The following is a 20884-nucleotide window of genomic DNA, read 5'->3' on the forward strand; positions in this document are numbered from 1 at the left end:
GAAGAAAGGCCTGGTGAGCTGCTTCCAAAATGTCACAGCCTTGAAAACTCTACGAAGCACAGCTCTACTCTGACACACACACGGTCACCATGAGTCAGAAATAACTCAATGGCAACTGTGTTTTTTTAGATCATTATAATTCAGGTTTCAGAGGGATATTTTAATCCCTTGTAATAAAAAAAAGAAGAATGCACACGAAGAGACCTTTAGCTATAATTCTAACATTATCTAGTACAGCATAGCCTGAGCAAGAGCCGCATTTCTGAGTGAAGAATTACATCTTCAGAAGAATGGTGACCAACGTTCTCAACCATGTCACTCTCAAAGGCAGCAACGTGAGAACAAATGGAGATTCCAGAAGTCATCACCACAAAACTCTCTTTTACTGACAAAACCAAACAACCCAGAACACTTTTTGGGGATGTCAACTTTTTTTCCCTTCAAATCTTAAATGGCATTATGCATGTACGTGTTCTTCAATTTAGACACATTTTAGAGAACAGTTGTGGACACAAGCTACTCCAAGAAATGACAGTGAGATGTTCCAAAATCTGAATTCAAATGCTCAGCACTAGTACACTGAATTCTTTAAATCCTCTGTCCTTTGAAGGTCTGCTGTTTCTTCCTCGCCTCCAGGGACTGCAAGCTGTAAGTAAAGCCAAGCAGCACCACAGGTAACAGACACGAGAAGTGGGCTGATGTGGAATCCAAGGGCTGCACACCTGGCTAATATCTAGTGGGTGAGGGGCAAAGTGTCAACCCAGTGAGCTTTTTACAAACCTCTGTAAATCAAATCTCTATTAACAGAAGCCTGGCCATCTGGAACAACTTTTGGGGGTCATTTATTCTACAAGTATTTTATCATTACCTCAGCATCTTAGTCCCAAAGCCTAGTGAGTGTTTTCAAACACGCCCAAGGGAGGACGCACCTGGCTAGAGGCCAAGACAGCTGAGCATTGCTTGCTGGTCTGAAGCTGCCATTGGCCACGATGCACTGCCTCCTGGCTGAATGGCTGTATTTGGGGGACCAGGGCGATTCCACGTGCAGCTCCCCACCGGATCCCACTAAGATACGGGACAGCTCTGGCAATGCTTTCAGCTGAAGCCATAATGGTTGCTATTGATGAGGTGGACAGGACCTCATTAGTAAGCTCTGTCATTTGATATTGTTTTGAGCTGTATTTGATGGGGACAGTGTTTTTTGGATGATGTGAATTTTCTGATATTGTGTGCTGTCTTCTGCAAACAGTTCCCCTCAGCTCATTCCTGACAGCACGTTCCCCTAGGACAGGGTGCTGTAACCATCCTGAGAAGCCCATTACCAGGCTCATGTGGTCAGTTAAAATACAGTCAGGAGGACTTATCCCCTCAGAAGTCATCAATCTCTGCTGAAAGAGGATAAGCGTGACTTAAACAAGAGTGTCTGCAATGAAGAGAGGTACCACTTAGAAATTAAAGGTCACGTTTTTAGTGTTATCAGCTCCACAAATAAGGCCCATTCACACTCTAAGAACTGCACAAGGCATGAAGGACAGTTTTCTTCTAAACCGACATTCTTATTTCTCCTTTATGAAAGGAGTGGAAACTAGGGCTGATAAACTATTTTAGAGAGTCCCTTGTAGACAAGGATCAGGCCATTAGAAGGTCCTATATTGTCTTTTATGACATGAGGGTGAGCTCGCAAGGTGAGAAGTTCTTGAAAGTCCCATATGACTTGGGTGGTACCATGATGACAAAAAACCTTCTGAACACTGAAATCTCAGGCCATTAGAAGGTCCTATATTGTCTTTTATGACATGAGGGTGAGCTCGCAAGGTGAGAAGTTCTTGAAAGTCCCATATGACTTGGGTGGTACCATGATGACAAAAAACCTTCTGAACACTGAAATCTTCACAATAGAATTACTGAGGGTAGGCTAATCCAAATTAATGTGCCTAATTTTAAATAAAAAAAGTCAGACAAATAATGGCCTAATTTTCTTGACTAGAACATTACGTTTTTCATATGTATAAATACAGACCAGTGCTTTTATGCTAAAGCATTTCATCAAATGTAAGATGGGGGCAAAAAAATAAGAACTGTATTCATCCCAAATTCATACTTTGATAAACTTATTTAAACAATCTGGTAAATTAATTACAGGGACATGGGTCCAGTTGAACATCTTTGTTTTTCAGCCATCTAAAATCGTACCCACTGTTCTGCAACAATTAGTAATAACGCTGATAAATAAAATTGAGGTGGCATCTGTTTTAATTATACACGCCAGGAAAAAGGTTCTAGAACTGCAAATGCTTAGTTGTTGCTACTTGTTATTTAAGGCGGACATTGCCAAGCTTCCCTTGAATGTTACCCTTGACTTCATGAAGTCCATTTGCCAGGACACTAACTGCCTTGGGCTGCCAGGAGTCTTTTGAGGTTCACAACAAATGCCTGAAGCTTCTGCTGAAGATGGTGAGCCCTCATAGAGCTGCACTGCACCCCCATGGGTTCTTAAAAACACTAAGATGGGGCACAAAACACAAGAGGAAGCACTCAACTCCTTTGTGGAAAGACTTACTCCCTCAAAGCAGCAAAGCCTCCTCTTATCTGTTCAGTTTCTTCTCTGTTTTTGGAGTGGTGCCCATGGAAAATGCTGACAAAGTATGATCCGAGGGTATCACCTTAGATAATCTGATAGACAAAAAGAGAGCCATGGCCTGACTGTTCCCTATGTATACGCTGTGTACACAAGCGCGGCTGCTGAAGACACTCATGCATGGTTGGCTCGGGACTCATGGAAAGAGAAGGGCTTTCTGGTTAGAACTTACACCTACAGACAACACCAAGAAACATGCAAATGCTACTGAGAGTCTGGCTATGGAGAATTCGTATTTTACACCAGTGAGGAAAATGCTGTTACAACAAGCTGATGGATGGCTTCTTCACTCATGCTCTAACTGCAGGGTCTTTGGAACAAAAGGGGGCCTGTGAAAGTGTTTTTTTTCTCTTTCAGGATTCAGTTGGTTCTGTGTCAGGCACTAAGCCATCTAGTGGCTTTTGGTCCAAATGGGTATTTTAGTTGTCTTTTTGCACCTTTTTATCCCTCTGTGAAGAACCAAGTTCGAATGCTGGAAACTGTGACGCCTCTGGTCCCAGGACGTCGGAGAGGAAGTGGATAGCACCAGCCATGCCTGCAAGTCAAACAAGGATCCTTTTACCAAAGGGTGCTGGATAGAGTAGTATCTGCAAAGTAACTTCTAATTACTTACTTACCAGGGGCTATAGAGAAGAAAGGTGCTAGGGCCTTTAAAAACAACTTTATAAAAAACCCCAAGTTTTCCACATTAGAAATTCTTATACTAGCATCCAGTAGCTAATGATACCAGCTTTCTTCACTATGCTATTTTTTTAATTAAAAAAAAATTTTTTTTAATTGGCTTTTGGGCTTTAATCTTGAATCTTGGAACTTTCAGATGATTCTTACAGAACCTCTAACAAAAAAGTTATGGATGTGCATGTTTCAAAGTATAAAATTCCCCCTCTTCGGAGCCTTTAAATTCTTAGTCCAAACAAAAAGTTGCATTTTATGCCTTCTTTAGGTTCAAAGACCATTATTTTCATGCAAACATTATTTGTTTCGGGGAAATCCCCACCCCAGATCCCTGCAGTAATCAAGCCCTGGGTTTTAAACTCAAACCCTACTCAAAGAAGCTTCTGAAGTGTGTGTGTGTGTGGGGGGGGGGGGGGTTAAATCAGAACAATTCTTCTCTTACAGGGTTTTCCTTTGTTTACAGTTTTTCTTTTGATGTAAAATTTACATATATAATGAAACAAATCTTAAGAGTACTTCAAGTGCTGCAAACCCCTCTCAGATAGAGGCTATTTCGTCATCCCTGGAGGGTCCTTCATGTCCCTTTTTCCAGTCACTCATACCTCCTCATCTCCCAGTGGCAACCATGGTTCTGATTTTAGTCCACCAAGATTCCTGGCCTGTTTCAGAACTTAATATGGATAGAATCGTACAGTATACAGCCTTCAGGCCTGGCTTCTTTCACTCAGAAAACGTGTCTGGCATGCACTCACGCTGTATTAGTAGCCGGTTCCTCTCTACAGCTGAGAAGTACATCAGTTTGTTTCCCCATTCTCCTACTGAAGGGTATTGGTTGTGCCCAGCCTTCCTCAGAAGTTTTTGTTTGAAGAAAGGGCTCTGGCAGTTAAAAGTCTGAAAACCACTGAACTATTAGAACCCCTAAGGGGGAAAAAATAGTGACCTAAAACACCCTCAGGAGGGACCCTAGAGCACGTGGCCGTGCTGAAAAGACCCTTGTCCTCTCGTCTTGGTGGGACAGACTCGACTGGAGGGAGCACTTGCCCTTCCAGCCTGGTGGTGACCCCATAAGCACTCAATATCGGAATCGACTCGATGGCACTGGGTTTTTTTTTTTCAATCCCTTAGTTAGTGTCTGTTCCTAGTTCTGTCTGCCAGGCTCTTTCAAGGCAAAAGGGAAAGATGGATCTGGTAAGTTCTCGGCCTTCAGGGAGTTACAGACTCATAGATTTTTGACATACTGGAGCTTTGAAGTTGCTGTTATAACCTTGAATTTATAAACCTGAATGAAGTACATTTAAGAGTTCAGGTATTAAGTCTGTTTCATTTGATGCATATAAATGGCTGTCCTTTTAGCAAGTTTATGGCATAGAAGACTAAAGCTTTTACTCTAAGAAATCCTATTTTATCTTTTTAATAGTAAAAATATTATATCCTCAAAAGATCTGACAAATGCTCTATTTTTTGCTCATTTTTCTATTTTTTGATTTAAAAATTACCAATATAAAACAGGACATATCACTACAAACCATTCAGACATCAGGACATAGATGGAATGGACCAATTCCTAAAAAATCAGAAATCACCACCACTCGCCCAATATAAAATAGGTAACTTGAATAGGCTTACAACTTTTAAAGAAAGAGAATTTTTAATTTAAAAACTCCCCCCAAAAGAAATCTCCAGTCCCAGGAGGTTTCACTGGAGAATTCTACCAAACATTTACATTAGAATTAACTTCAATTCATCTACCAATTAATATGCAATCTGTATCAGAAAACAAAGTGGAAAGGATACTTCTCAACACCGTTTGAGGCCAGTATTACTCTCATACCCAAACCTGACAAAGACAGTACAAAAAGGGAAACCAATACCCCTCTGCATATAGATGAAAAAACCCTTAACAAAATTTTTGCAAGTAGAATTCTGCAATATATAAAAAGAATTATATGCCATGACCAAGGGTGCTTTATTCCGGAAATGCAAGGCTGGATCAATATTGAAAAAAAATCAATCAATGCAATCTACAATATTAACAGGCTAAAAAAGAAAAATCACATGATCTTATCAACTGATGCAGGAAAAGTTCAATACTCATCTATTATTTGATTTGCAAAAAAAAAAAAAATTCAATGATTTATGCCTTCTGAAGTTTATCTTGGAATTGGTATAAGATATGGCTCTAAAGTAAATAAAAATTATCATCGATTTATTACAATAACCATTTAATCTTTGCCTTGTGATTTCCGTGGTGTTATAAATTATCTAACTCATATACAGACACATACACACAAATATTTATATATTTGGGTTTCCTTATAGGATTCTATTTTGTTTTTCTGAATTCTACTTTTTGTGCCTGCAGCAGACTCTTTCAAATTATTGTTGCTTTTACTGATTTACTGTCATTGCTCTTCTTTTTCAGAACTTTCTTCAATATTTCTTGTTATTTTTTTCTAATTTCTAATTGCTAATATTAATTACTCATATTTCTTTATATAATTTAAAGAACTAAATATATTTTAATAGCTATTCAGGCTTCCTGTAGATAGATCAACATTAAATACACAATGTTATAGATGAAATTCAGAGGAGTAAATTTATTTCTTCCATTACCGAATAGCATTTTATGTTCTGTCTGCATATATACTTCATAAAAAGTCTAAAAATACTTGGACGATGTTCACAGGTGCAAAAATCAGGTATGGTATAGAGACTCAAGATAATTTTCAGCAATAAACTAATATGTTCACAATTACTTCTGAGTTTTGGAGATACTACTCAAGGATGATCACATTTCATAGTGCTAGTCCACGGAGAAACAGAAGGGCCAACTGCACTCGCGCGAATGTTTGAATCTGTGGTTTGTTCCTCTCTCTTACCTTCAAACAGAGAATAGGGTCTGTCAGGAATGCGGCACCCGTGGGCTCCGTAGTCTAGACACCACTCTGCAAACTGAGAAGGGAGACACTTCTAGGAGAGGAGTTAGCTTTCAAGTGGTGACAGTGAAAGACACTGTAAGGAGTTCAACGAGGACAAGTGACTTCAGAACTTATGTTCTTCAGAACTCATTTACCCTTGTCAACGGCCTTATGAGGTAGGTACCACTGTTATCCCCGAGGATACTGGCACAGAGAGGGTAGGGGCAAGGCTGGGTCATGAAGAAAGAAAAGAATTGGGAGAAACAGGATAAGAGGAGGAAGAAGAGTTCTACTTGTGGACTCTGGGATGCTGAGAAGCTATTTGGACAGAACTGTGCTTACCTTGCAAGCCCTGTAGAGGTACTTCTTGTCCTGCGTGAGATGGTACAGAGAGAGGAAGGAGTAGCCATTTCCAGCCGTCCCATGGCAGATACCATAGCCCTTGCGTAGCAAGCCTCGCTGCCAGATGACATCACTGCACTCCATGGCATCCTTCAAGTACTTCTCCTCCTTAAACATCTGGGCAATGAAAGCACAGCAGTGTTACAGAGGTGTTTTTCATACAGACTTAGCAAAATGCTTTCCCTTTCCGGTTAGAAAAATGCGTAGGAAATGTGAAATGGCATTGAGAATTTTTAAAAAGCCTATCAGACACAGCACCTACAATCTCAATCTGCCAGCCTATCCCTCTTTGTCCTCCTTCTATTTCATGGTTTTGCCAAATAAATTCCAAAATTTGGTTTTAAAAAAGTTAAAACCACTGCCATGTCTTTTGTAAGATGTTCTGTCACAGAGAAACCACTCTTGTTTCCTGGGACACACATCCTGCCACTTGAAAGCTTCTACCTGCGAAGAAGACCATCAAGGGCTGATGACACACAATGCCTGGCCATTTAAAACAGGGATATTCAATATCCTGGGTCAGCCCGATGTCATAGGACCCTGATGACCCCGCATACCAGGGCTGCCATGATGTGTCATGACGCACCACAAGGAAACCTGCGCAGAGCTTTCAGTCCCAGGAGCCAGGCGGACTAGGGTTGCAGAACTTAATACCCCTTTCTCCACTGACTTGTTCACATGTCCAGCTTTCGAGGCAAACGAGCTCAGCCCTCGGGCTTATTTGTCCACCTGAGGCTGAAGGCAAATGACACACTGTCAAGCGGAAGCTGTCTGTGTTCTCCTCAACCTTTCTTTTAAATTCTCTTCCTCCTGACATTTCATTTGTTTTGTATCCCTGGTCCTTCCTCAGAATCTGTCATTAGCAATTTTTATCTGTTTAACTTATTCTAAGTTTTGAACAATGAATTAGAGACAAAAGGTCATTCGTTAGAGAAGATCTACTTGTGGGTAGCAAATAGGTTTCATCTGATCATGACCGATTATAGTGACCTCTCTGTTGAGAAGGATTCTGAGGCTTTAAAAAAAAAAACACAAAAAAAGCACAGTTATGATCAGCATCCGTAGTGGGTACGGAGCCCAGTTACACTCTGTAACACCGTGTCTCTCCATGAGTTGGAATCGACTCGATGGCAACTGGTTTGGTTTTTTTGGTCCGTGAGTGTGCAAATGGTTTCAGCTCAGCTACTAATTGAAAGGCAGGCGGTTCAGATCCACCAAGCAGCATGCAGAAGAATGGCCTGGCGATCTACTTCCATAAGATAGCAGTCACTGAAAAGCCTATAGAGTGCAGTTCTACTCTGACACACAGGGGTCGCCATGAGTTGGCAACGAGTTGCTGTCAGATAATCAGGAGATGACTATAACTACTCATCAAAACAGCTTCCAGTTATGGGGCCCGCAAATGTAATTTGTTTGAAAATTATTCGCAATTAACAGAATTCCTGATACAGCATAAGAATACCGATAAAACCTTGACATTTCTTCAAGACTATCTAAAATGTCGTATAATTTTAAACTAACAAATAATACATGTTGATACACATATATTAAAAGAAAAAAAAAAACCTGTTGCCATGGAGTCGATTCTGACTCATAGCAACCCTATAGGACAGAGCAGAACTGACTCAGAGAGTTTCCAAGGAGCGCCTGGTGGATTCCAACTGCCAACCTTCTGGTTAGCAGCTATAGCACTTAAACACTATGCCACCAGGGTTTCCATACACGTATAAGTTTAGCTAAATACTGAAATGTGGTTAGTATCTACAGGAAGAGAAGACAATTTTTTTTTTTTCAAATTTTAGACTCAATTATTAGTATTTGAAAAATATTATCTTTTTTCTTTGTGAAAGATAATATTTTTCAAATACTTGAAAAGCTTAAGCCTTCATAAGCATAACTGAAGAACATATGGGTTTATATGCTAGGATGAGAAACTTGCTGAAAGCTTGTTATTACATAAAATTTAAACACTTCCTACCTAATTTTGAGAGATGGCTTTAATAAATGTAGGCTCTGTTAACTTAAATTAACAGTAACTTGAGAGAAAACAGAGTCTAGCGCTGTGTTTTTCCCCTGCCTTCCACCTCAGCCAAATACAAATTTCACACTCCACTCACTGACAAAGACACATCAGCAGAAGACACAGGCAGCCAGGTGTAGTCTGTACCTATCTTCTGTAGTTTACACTATCAAACCTATTTTTACTCCCAATTATAAATGTATATTACATATGATTTTTAAAACTGATGCCTTCCTGCCCCCAGGAGATTCTGAGGTTCCTCGTCTTCCTCATGTTTGAGAACCTTAATATAGAGGGCAGAATTAAGCCTTCATCTGCAAGCGACTAAGTGTATGACTTGCCATCTTTGGCACTATGCCTTCTAGATTCTGTTTTGGAATCAATAGGGTAGGGAAAGGTGTTTAAATGGGATTCTGAGCAGAAACCCTGCAGGGAGCAGCTGGGCCTGCGTGGTTGGTGGCCCTGTGGACAGCTGGGCACTGTTGGGTAGCTCCCCCAGAGTGACCAGCAGAGGAGGAACAGACGGTGGTAACTGGCAGCAGGGCTAATGGAAATGGAACTGCTCAGGATGAGGACGGGTCCCCAGAGGAAGCCCCGGGCTCTGATTCCCTGCTCACCGCGCTGCTGCTGAAGCAAGGCGGGAAAGACCCTCAGAAGCAAAGACTGTCAGCTATCAGGAGTACCCGGCTGCGATGGCTGGTCCTCTTTAAAGTGGAAAGGGAAAATGAGTGACAAAGAGAAGAGTTCAGGTTTTCACAAAGTGGTACGTGGGTTTTGAGTATCAAAGGTCCCTGTCTGTACAGTCACGTGTCTGCTCAGACTTTACTGCTGAGTATTTGTTCTATGAGGAACTCATCTCTAGGTCACTGAAGTTACAACTGCTCTAAAGCACTAAATAGGGGGAGGCAGTGGTTTCAACAGAACTATGATTTAATTTAAAAGCTGGGATATTGGGAAGAGGATAAATTATTACGTTCTTTTTCCACAGAGTATATTCCACTGTGCCTCACTCCCACCAGATATCATAACTTTGAGTTATTTTCTTCCACGTCCATATGACTTTCCTATTATTTGAATATTGTCTTGCTGTTGTAGGAGGATTAGCAATTTTTGAGAAATCAGCCTAAATCATGAGATGTTTCCCCATAACTTTCCTGAATAATTTTATTATAGTTAAGTCACAAGGGAAAATAAAATTGATTTAGACACCAATTCTTTTGTTACTTTTAGGCAGAAAAATGAATTCTGCTCTGTTAATTCCATCTATTTCTCCAAAAACGAGAGAGCTTGCTGAAACAAAAACCCTGCGTTGAACAGAACAACTGCTGTGGTTGGAGTTGAATGCTTTTATTCATATACCCAGTATACCCAGTGCCGTCAAGTCGATTCCGACTCACAGTGACCCTATAAGACAGAGTAGAACTGCCCCAGAGAGTTTCCAATCCCTGACATTAACTATTATAAATAAAGATGTACTAAATAAAAAACAAGACTGCAAAAGAAGCACTGTTTGCTTTCAACTGAATAAATCTTAATCCATGTAAGAAATCAATAGCATTATTAATATTGTGCCCTTCTAGCAAGCACCCAGTAGAAGTAATCAGTGAAGGTACTCCCTGTTTTCCTATAAGGCTCCATTTGTGTAAAATTTTAAGCACCAAACCTATCATGAAATACTTCGTAACAATTTTAAACTCAAACTGAAATGCTCCTGAATAATAATCCAGCAATAAAGGCTTATTCAAGCAAGAAAATAAAAGGATGTAAAGTCAAACAAAAAAGCATTATAGTTATAATACTGTCTACCACCTTATTCCATACTGAGACCCACTAGAATGAAAATCACTACTATGCTGTCATCTAGGTTTTTACACATGAATATAATCTCTGTTAAAACACACATATGCAAACTTTCACCTAAAACAGAATAAAAACAAAAAGATTCTGTAATAGGAGCCACACACACACAAACACACAGCACTAACTACAGAGGTGATGAGTAGTGAAATAAAGACACGTTCTATTTATGTTGTAAAACATTATTTCTAAAGGGTTTGTAGCTTCAAATGTGCTTACCAAAATCAAGCTAAAAACCGAACAGTAAAAACTGGATCTCTAGCCACCGGATGCTTGTTAGATGAACCAAAATACTGACCTTGTACGCCTGCATAAGCATGTGGATGACACCAGGAGCACCATGGCACCAATGGACCAATCTATCTGTCTCATTGCTTAATGACGACGGGTAATTCCCAGATCGGAACTTTTTGTGGCGCACATAATCAATACTCGGCTTCACCATTTCTGTCAAGGTTTCTTGGTCCACTTTTGCTGCTGGCTTTAATAAACAAACAAACAAAACCAAAACACTTTATTTTTCTTACTTTTTTTTTTTAAATCACTGTATTGTGGCTAATATAATACTCAATTACCCAGAATACTGAGGGACATAATAAACTAGGATTAATTTAATAATCTGGATAATTAAGACTAAGGCAGACCCTTTTTTTGCTTCAACTCTTTTGGAAATCTTTCTAAAATATATTAGTGTTATAATGTATTCAATATATCTTTTTTTGATGAATCGAGACCATCAACTTGAAGTAAAGCCATCCTATAGTAACAGTCAGGAAGACTGAGATTCAATCTCAAGTGAACCTAGGACTAAAAAGGATTTTGTTTTGTTTTACTGTTTTGCTGTGATTAAACACTAATCCTTGATTTCTTCTCCTAAATCTACTTACTGTCATCTCAAGCAAATTATTTAACCTCCATTTCTTCATCTCTAAGATGGTGATAATCACAGTACTTAATTCCTAAGGTAGTTTTGAGGGATAAATGAGAAAAAAAAAATGCATGTTTCATTCAATCATCCAATAATTTGTGTTTAATAATAGCTCTTACTTATGGAAGGCCCTCATTAAATGTTACCTACTATAATTTATAATAAAATTCATGTTAGTCAAAGTTTTACTATTAGAGACAAAGACTAAAAACACATTTGGACAATATTTAATTTTAAGGTATTATTTTAAAGGACATAAATAAATAACATTCAAAGAGTCTCAAGTTATTGTATGTTGTTATTACTGTTAGGTGCCCTCGACTTGGTTCCAACTCATAGCAACCTTCTGTACAACAGAACGAAACACTGCTTGGTCCTGTGCCACGCTAACTAGTCGTTGTTATGCTTGAGCCCATTGTTGCAGCCATTGTATCAGTCTAACTCGTTGAGGGTCTTCATCTTTTTTGATGGCCCTCTCCTTCACCAAGCATGATATCCTTCTCCAGGGGCTGGTCCCTTCTGTTAACATTTCCAAAGTGCGTGAGACAAAGTCTCACCATCCTCACTTCTAAGTTACTGTATAGATTCCATGAAAACCTTGAAAGTAACAATGCACAGGTGTAGTTTATTAAATACCTTAGGCGAGACATACATATTTTAAAGTACATCCAAATCTGCATTATTGCTAAAGTCTAGGTTAGAGAATCAGTCTCTGGTCATTAACTCAATTTTTATTTGGTTCTAATAGCAAATATCTAGAGGTGATAACAATTACACTTCTAATTATGAAATGAAATATTAATTTAAAATTCTTGTTACTTTATTAAAGCTAAAGAAAATCTACAACATGATACCTTCTTTCAAAATAAAATGTAAATCTCATTTCTTTAACAAAAAGTTAGCATTGTTAAGCATAAAGAGAAGAGATAATTTAAGGAACACCAGGACTTCTAAACTTCAGTGAAACAGAACTTTAATATCTTTAAAAATACACACTAAAAAAAAAAAAAAAGAAATCCTCAGGTATTCTTGCTGATACATACGCACACACGTAGAGAATAAGTTAGATTTTTAAAAACAACTGTAGGCTATAGGTCATGTAATATATTTGCAAAATGCTAAATGATACTTCAAAAAATTACTTTTATCCAAATAGTACATACACATAGTTTAGAAAGTCAAATATGACCTGGCATTCCACTCCTAGGTATATATTCCAAAGACTCAAAGCAGAGCTCAAGAGGCTTGTACACCAATGTTCACTGCAGCTACTGACAATAGCCAAAAGGCGAAAGCGACCCAAGAATCCATCAAGAGATGAATGGATAAATAAAATGTGGCATATACACGTCTTAGGCTGGGCTCTCCATAAGAACAAAACCAGAGAAGTATATATATACAAATATACATACAGAGACTGCTGTTATTGTTAGGTGCCATCGAGTCAGTTCCGACTCATAGCGACCCTATGTAGGACAGAACAAAACACTGCCTGGTACTGCGCCATCACAATTGTTCTTATGCTTGAGCCCACTGCTGCAGCCACTGTGTCAATCCATTTCGTCGAGGGTCTTCCTCTTTTTCACTGACCCTCTACTTTACCAAATGTGATGTCCTTTTCCAGGAGGAAATGGCTCAAGCAGTTGTGGGGGCTGGCAAGTCCTAAATCCATAGGTCAGGTGTCAGGCTAGATGCTTCTCCTGACTCATGTGGTTGCAGGGGATGATGAACCCAAAATTGACAGGTCAGTTGGCAGGCTGCTGGCTCAAAGGGCTGCAGGAGCTGAAGAATCCCAAAATCTGCAGGTCAGGCAGTAGGCTGCTTGCTGTCTTAGTCACCTAGTGCTGCTATGACAGAAATACCACAAGTGGATGGCTTTAACGAAGAGAAGTTTATTCTCTCACAGTCCAGTAGGTTACAAGTCCAAACTCAGGGTGTCAGCTCCAGGGGATGGCTTTCTCTCTGTCAGCTCTGGAGGAAGATTCCTTGTCCTTAATCTTCCCCTGGTCGAGGAGCCTCTCAGGCACAGGGACCCCAGGTCCAAAGGATGCGCTCTGCTTCTGGTGCTGGTTTCTTGGTGGTACGAGGTCCCCCACTCTCTGCTTGCTTCTCTTTCATTTTATCTCTTGAGAGATAAAGGTGGTGCAAGCCACACCCCAGGGAAATTCCGTTTACACTGGATCAGGAATATGAACTGGGTAGTTACAATCCCACCCTAATTCTCTTTAACATAAAATTACAAGCACAAAATGGAGGACAACCACACATTACTGGAAATCATGGCCCAGCCAAATTGATACACCCATTTTTGGGGGGACACAATTCAATCCATGACAGCTGCTGACTCACGTCTGAAAAAGCAGAGGTCAGAGGATGACAAGTCAGATGCACGACTGAGAGAGAGGGCTTTGCTAGAACATCCATATATATGGGATGGAGGCCACACCCCCAAGGAAACTCTCCTTTCAACTGACAGGCTGCTCACATCAGAGCAAGAAATGGAGGATGATTACACAGTATCTGCCAAAGCACTAAGAATCATGGCCTAGCCACGCTGACACATAACCTTAACCATCACACCATACAATAAAATATTATTCAGCCATAAAGAGAAACAAAGTTCTGATACAGGCTACAGCACAGATGAACCTTGAAAACACGATGCTGAGCGAAACAAGCCAGACACAAAAGAACAAATATTCTAAGACTCCACTTGTATGAAATATCTTAACAGGGAAATGCAGAGAGACGATAATTTGTTAGTGGGAAGGAGAAATGTGGAGTGACTGCTGAAGGAGCACTGAGTTTCTGTTTGGGGTGATGGAAATGTTTTGGAAATAGTGGTGATGGGTGCACAATGTGGCGAATGTAATTTAATTATACATTTTAAAAAAAAAGGGTTAAAACAGCAAATTGTTTTCTTATGTGTATTTTACCACAGTAAATTCTTTTTTAAAAGTAGAAAACAAAAAAAGTTAAAAAGCTTATTATAAAAGTGTCCCTTTATAGCACAAAACTGAGTTCCATTTTTTTAAAGCTGTTTCTTTATCTTACCTCAATATTTCTAAATAATACATAGACAAAGTATGTCCTTATTTACTAATTTTAGATGTCATCTATGGACATCCCCTGATGGCAAATGAGGACACTTTCCCTCCCCCAATCTTCCCCAAGAGAATTTTATTCTATATCACTGTTTTTAGTAACATCACATATTCTACTGTATTATTTATTTACATATATAAATACATATTGTTTGCTGTTGAGACAAGGAATGCATTAAACTATATATATCTTCTTTTAAAACACTTAGTTCTTCCTGGACTTAGTACTGTTCTCATTTGCTTAGTTTTCTTTGAAGCACTAGGTAATCCTTTGAAGCACCAGCATCTCTGTAAAATGTTTCTCAATATCATTTTCCAGTCAAACCTACCAGAATTTTCTTTCTTCCAGTGTACTTCCAAATTGCTCCAAACTGGTTGCTTTCTGGGTCTTTTGTATAACTGCTGTCTTAAGACTTCCATCTACCAACTTCCTGGGGATTCTACTCCTCTCCCTCTTGTACTGGATCTCCTTTTTTCCAGGATTTCATGTCTTCTTTCTTACTGTACTTCCTTTTTTGGTAGGTAACATACTCACGTAGCTTCCTGAGATAAGGTATAGGGAAACGAAAAACTTCCAGATTGAAAGTTTGAAATTCTTTGTTCTACCACACATTTGATTGACGGTTTTCTGGGAAGAACTCAATGTTGGAAATCATTTTTACTTGGAATTTGGAAGGCATTTACCTTTTAAACTTTAGTGAGCTGTTAAAAAATCCAATGCCATTTTGATTCCTGACCTTTGTACATAAACTGATTTTTCTTCTCAGCAGGTTTAAGAATTGTTTCTTTATCCCTCTATCTTAAGCTTTCACACTCTTGTACCATGGTGCAGGGTTTTTTCCTTTGATTTTTCATTCACTGTGCAGGAACCTGGTAGGCCTTTTCAATACGTCAATTTTATATCCTTTAGTTTTGGGACGTCTTTATTAATTTTCTTAAAATTTCCTCCCCAGCATTTTTTTTCCCTCTCTTTCCAGATCTCCTATTAGTCAAATGTTGGACAGCCTAGATTAATCCTCTAATTTTCTCATTTCTCCCTCTCCCGTTGTCTGTCTGCTTTCTGGGAGATTTCTTTGACTTTATTTTCCAGACATGTTCATAAACTTTTTAAAATTTCAACTATCATATTCTTTATTCTAAAGAGCTCTTTCTTATTCCCCAAATATTTATTTCCTGGATGCAACAACTTCTCTTATTTCCCTGAGGATATTATTATAGTTTCTTTGATGTTTTCTTTTGCTTGCTATATTATCTCTGTCTTGTGTTCCCCACCCCACCCCCCAATTTGTTTATGTCTCTGCACTTCAGGTTAGAGGATTCCCTTGAGTGTCTGGTAATTCCGTGGAGGTTAGTTCATATTTCATGCATGAGGCAGCACGGCGCTCATTAGATGTGCTCTGCACAGATGTAGCTTGTCACACAGTGGCAATCACTTTAGGATGATTGGATGGTGAGCTGAATTTATCACTGGGAACTTTCAAAGGCCTGTGTCCATAAATCTTTTATCTGGGCTAGTTGTTTCTCAAAAAAAAAAAAAAAAAGAGATTTCAATCGTCCACCTGTGGTGGGGGTAAGGGTGCCTGTTAGAGTGAGGGAGAGGTGGGTGTACACATGCTAGCGCTCAGCAGGGAGAGAAAGGGGGCTGTGTGGAAAGGCGGGGGGTCTCACCATTTACTATGTGGACATTCATTCAAGCCCACTGCTCTTAATTCTATACTCTGCTTCAACTCTCCTCTACACCCAGCTGTCTTGAGTCAAGAGGTGGTTCATTTCCTCTAGACCAGGTTCCCTTTGTCTTTAGTCAGAGTTTGGGGTACAGTCATCTTTCTGTGCTGGGCGAGGTTTGATTGCTTCTTATAAGGATTTTCAAAGAAGTCCTCCTGCTGCCCAGACCTTATTGCCCACACAGACACATGCCTGATGCCACCTTCTGTAGCACCTGGTGCTTTAAATTCCCGAGCTCTAGGGTTCTGCAGGACAAACTGGTTTGCTTCTCGCTGCCATTGTCCTTTTCAGGTGCTATATGTGGGCTTCCCTTGTCCTGTCAGGTCATTTTCCATTCTTTTCCTGCTTTTAGTCTTTATATGTATACTTTGGGGCTCCAGGTGTCTCCTAGTATCATCAAAGAGTTTAGATTTCTATGTTTTGTTTTCCTTGTTGTTTTAAGACGATTTTCAAGAGGAGAAGGGAGCAGAATCGTCTTTATTTTGCCATCGTGGAAGTGGAATTTTGATTAAGTGATATTTTAAAAGTTTTTGTATGTTTTGCCGATAGCCTTCCAAATTAAAGTGCACTGTGAAGACTTGGGTGTGTATGTTCTAGAAACATGCCCTGAGTGCAGCGAAAGGGAGAGGGCCAGCTCTAGCAAATACTGCTTAACACCCAAAAAGAAAACGGACATAAGTTTCTTAATAGAATGCTTACTAAATGCTGCTTCCATGTTCTTCACTTTAAAAGCACATGAATAGAATACTTTATGATTTATGTTTCTCTCAAGAAAATTGCTAACATGTAACAAAATCAAACTAGACATCTGAATCTAAGTTAGGTTATTATTTTACTGGTGTGGTTCTAAAATGATTATGTTCCCCCTGGGTTTAACCATATTTGACGGCAATGAGTTTGGTTTTTTTGGGGGGGGGGTGTGTATTATCAAGAAGCCCTCGTAGTGTAGTAAAGCGCTCAGCTGCTAAATGAAAGGTAGGTGGTTCAAACCCACCAGCCACTCTGTGGGAGGAAGATGTGGTAGTCTACTTCCATAAAGATTACAGCCTTGGGAACCCTACGGGGAAGTTCTACTCTGTCTTACAGAGCCGCTGTGAGTCGGAATTGACTCCACAGCAAGGGGTTTTGGTTCTGCAAGGGTATTATCACTTAAAAAAAGTTCCCAAGCCACAGTTAAAACATTTTTCTGAGAAAACAGAGTATACACAAAATGTACTGGCTGCCCAGAGTAATAGTGTCATTTTTTAACAAGGTATGGAATTTTGTTCACTTTGGAAATGTGTGCCTGTACTAGAAAGAAAATGTACGAATTAAAACACAGGCATGTTTACTACAACAATAAACAAGACAACTAGTTGCCAGAAGAGGGGTTTTTAGGCCCATGTAGATATAGACTTCCTATTATCCTCTAGTGAGCAGCAGCATGATGCAGTATACCCCCCCCCAAAAAAAAGGAATTTGAAGTAAAATTGAAAGAAAGGTAAATGTGAGCTCTTTAGTGGTAGAGATTTGAATTCTAATCCATGTTCCTTGACTTATTAGCTTTGTGACTTTGAGCAAGTTAATTAATTACTCTCTTATGGGTGTGGTAAAATAAAGAATAAAGAAAGGCTTAACTAAAACAAACAAAAACAGCCTGCGTACACGGATGGGAAGGGACCCAGAGGCCACAAGGCTGAAGGGTAGGTGGAGGCAGTATTTGAGGGGGCACTCTGTCTGACAGAAGAGTCAGTACTTAATTCCACAGGTGTCTGGGACAACTGGGGGACAATCACAACCACAACAATAAACTAGTTAAAAATTTAGAACACAGTTGGTAGCAAGTTGGAGCATCGGCATATGAAAAAGGCTCTGCCCCAGTCTGGGTTGCAGAGGCCCTTCCTGCTCCCCGAAGGTTTTCCCCCATTAAAAGAGTTCCCACTTCAATGAGCCCAAGGAGACAGACAGAAGATAAGTGAAAAGTGTGGGCAATGGATCGCTAATCTGGTATAAAACTGCATACAAATGCGCTCTCAGGAATTCACTGCTCACGATTCATGAAGCGGAGCTCCAATATCTACGACTCAGAAGGACGCCCCTATTTAATTTCAGCCTGCTTACTGAGAATTTCACTTCCCACTTCATATGTGATCTAACATATTGCAATGTGGTCACTTTATTAGTATTTCAGAATATTTTTACTTACCTGCATTAACATGTAGTAGATTCCAGCCATGCCATGGGCTGCTCCGACATACTGCTTCCTGTGCCATTGATACAACAGGGGACAGCGCTCAGCTTTTCTCTCTTCCCTGGACAGAGTCTTACCAGACTCAATAATAGCACTGACTACCTACAGAGATAATGAGACAGCATAAACCTAAAAAACATACATGCATCCTTCTGTAGTCTAACACTGACAGATGTCTCTCTCTATATATGTTGATTATGTAATCTAAAACTCTTTACGAAATTAGTAGCTAACTTACTTATCTTTAATTTGTAAATTAGTAAGTATAGGCAGACAGAAATCAGAAGGCAATCTCAGAGTCAAAAAACAAGCCTTACTGAGAAATCCAGTTTATAAACAGTTTACTAGAATTTAGAAAAATTTACTCTAAAATGCTTCTTTAGGGTATTCTTATTATGACAGAGACTGTTCTAGATCACTTAGTTGCTACTGTAACAGCAATGTTTTCCCCTAAAAGACTGGCAAATGCATGTCCCAGGAAAGGCTGGAGGAACTGTGGCTTTATTCATGAAAGATGCAAAAATGAGATCTGTTGTGGTGTGAAAAATTTTAGATCAGAAGACCATCCTGTCTGGAATGGCTATGTTGCACAGACACTAATTGCTTCCTTATGTCCATCTGCCCCGCATCATTTTGGTAATAGTACCTTCAGGTTTCAGCTGTGCATCTGGCCTCTTAGCTAGAGCCAGCCAGACACAGCCTTTTAACAGCATTCTGGCAATGTGCCGTGAGAAGTGATGTGGGTGTCTTCTAGGTTGTATCCTTATACAGGAAGCTGCTTATCCTCCACTTCCTGTTTCCCTTCCCCATAGGCTGCTGGTGCTAAACTAGCTCTTACCATGCAGATAAGGGCATGCCCCTCGGGTATGACAAAACAAAAGAACCCAGGTCCCTGGTCATGGTCCCTGGCTACATTCCCCTGAATTGCCTACCAGTTCAGATAGCTCAAGAAAGAGAAATAAACATTGCCTCATTCTGAAGCTGCTGCTGTTTGGCTCCAGTAAAAACACCTAAACCAATACAGGCTGAAGAAAAGTATAGAATTTAAAAATCTTTCCTTGAAGGAAAAACAGGAGCCATTTTCCAAATCGTTATGAGATGCTTTCAAAAAATTCATCCTACCTAGAAGCAGAGTTCAGTCACTAATATAACGCTATGGTAACACACAGGTTCAAAAGGTGGAGATGAGAGAATATGCCAGCAGCTGTCAGTAACGTTTTAGTACCTCTTTAATGGCTGACTCACACACGGTGCCTGGGCCAATCTCCGTGTTCAGGTATAGTAAGGCATACAGATAACCTGCCCGTCCGTAAAGCAGCTCGTCAGGAAGGTCTGAATCTCCACACACAACGCTTCTCTGGAGCTGCAAAAGTCTAACCAACAAGAGAATTCTGTTTTCTCAGAGAATGCCTAAAATACCACTTCCCGAAACAGGAAGTAACCTAGCACGGATCTTTAAGAACTACTACTTCAAAAAAAAAAAACAAAAATTAGAAAACAACAACAAAGTCTTCTCCACTTCACTAATTCTTCTCTCAGATATCAAAATTAAGAACAGACACCTTTCTGTTCAATATTTCTACACTTATATATGTTCTAAACCATGTAAGAAAAGACATCCCATTTTGAAATTCAGAATGAGAAAATAGTGACTCATAATCTAAATGGCAATGCTACTAAAATACAGCCAGTGCTTGGGCACTGGCCTGACTCATTCTGTCTTTCAACAAATATTAACCAACTACATTGTGCCAGATACTCTACCAGATCCTGGGAGTGAGCCCTAATTTCTGCTTATTATGAAGGAATATAAACCAACAGGTGCAATAAAAGTTCACTATATTCCTAAATTGTTCATAATTAGTGTATCTAATCAGTTACTTAAAGGTTGATTCTAAGGTTAGCTATGATAGTGGATACAAGGTATGTAAGGAGCCCTGATGGCATAGTCAGTGGTTAAGAGCTCGGCTGCTAACCAAAAGGTCAGCCATTCGAATCTACCAGCCGCTCCTTGAAAACCCTATGAGGCAGTTCTACTTTGTCCCGTAGGGTCCCTATGAGTCAGAATTGATGTGACAGCAACAGTAAGACACGTAAGCTGATTTCCCTGCATCAAAAGCAAGCAATAGAAAATTACTTAGTAAAAATTATTAAAGTTAGCTCAAGAGAACACATTTATTCCTGCAAAAAATTAGGCACACACACACTTCAATATGAAAGGAGCATATCTGATGCCACCACTATGCTCAGAATAATACACAAACCTCTTCACTTCTTGGACGGACCTGCTTTCAACAGTGGGTAAATTAAAAATAATTCCTCTTTTGAATATCTGTTTATAGCAAGAGCTTCAATTTAGAATTTGGAAAAAATATTTTCAATCTTCA

General features: G+C 39.6%; 1 protein-coding gene across 2 annotated transcripts in view; it reads right to left on the reverse strand.

The window, feature by feature from the left end:
* Positions 1-1765: 1765 nt before the first annotated feature.
* LANCL2 (LanC like glutathione S-transferase 2) overlaps positions 1766-20884 on the reverse strand; it is a 60661-nt gene continuing 41542 nt past the window's right edge. Inside the window, exons 4-9 of one of the 2 annotated variants that reach the window (XM_064290206.1) lie at positions 19723-19870; positions 18453-18599; positions 10809-10991; positions 6574-6750; positions 6193-6265; positions 1766-3173 (exon numbers count right to left, since the gene is read on the reverse strand). In XM_064290206.1, the coding sequence (XP_064146276.1) occupies positions 3058-3173; positions 6193-6265; positions 6574-6750; positions 10809-10991; positions 18453-18599; positions 19723-19870 (844 nt within the window). In that variant the 3' untranslated portion in view covers positions 1766-3057. The remainder of the gene's footprint in view (positions 3174-6192; positions 6266-6573; positions 6751-10808; positions 10992-18452; positions 18600-19722; positions 19871-20884) is intronic. The other variant, XM_064290207.1, reaches the window with a different exon arrangement.

This window comes from Loxodonta africana, chromosome 8 (assembly GCF_030014295.1).
Source record: "Loxodonta africana isolate mLoxAfr1 chromosome 8, mLoxAfr1.hap2, whole genome shotgun sequence".
NCBI lineage: Eukaryota > Metazoa > Chordata > Mammalia > Proboscidea > Elephantidae > Loxodonta > Loxodonta africana.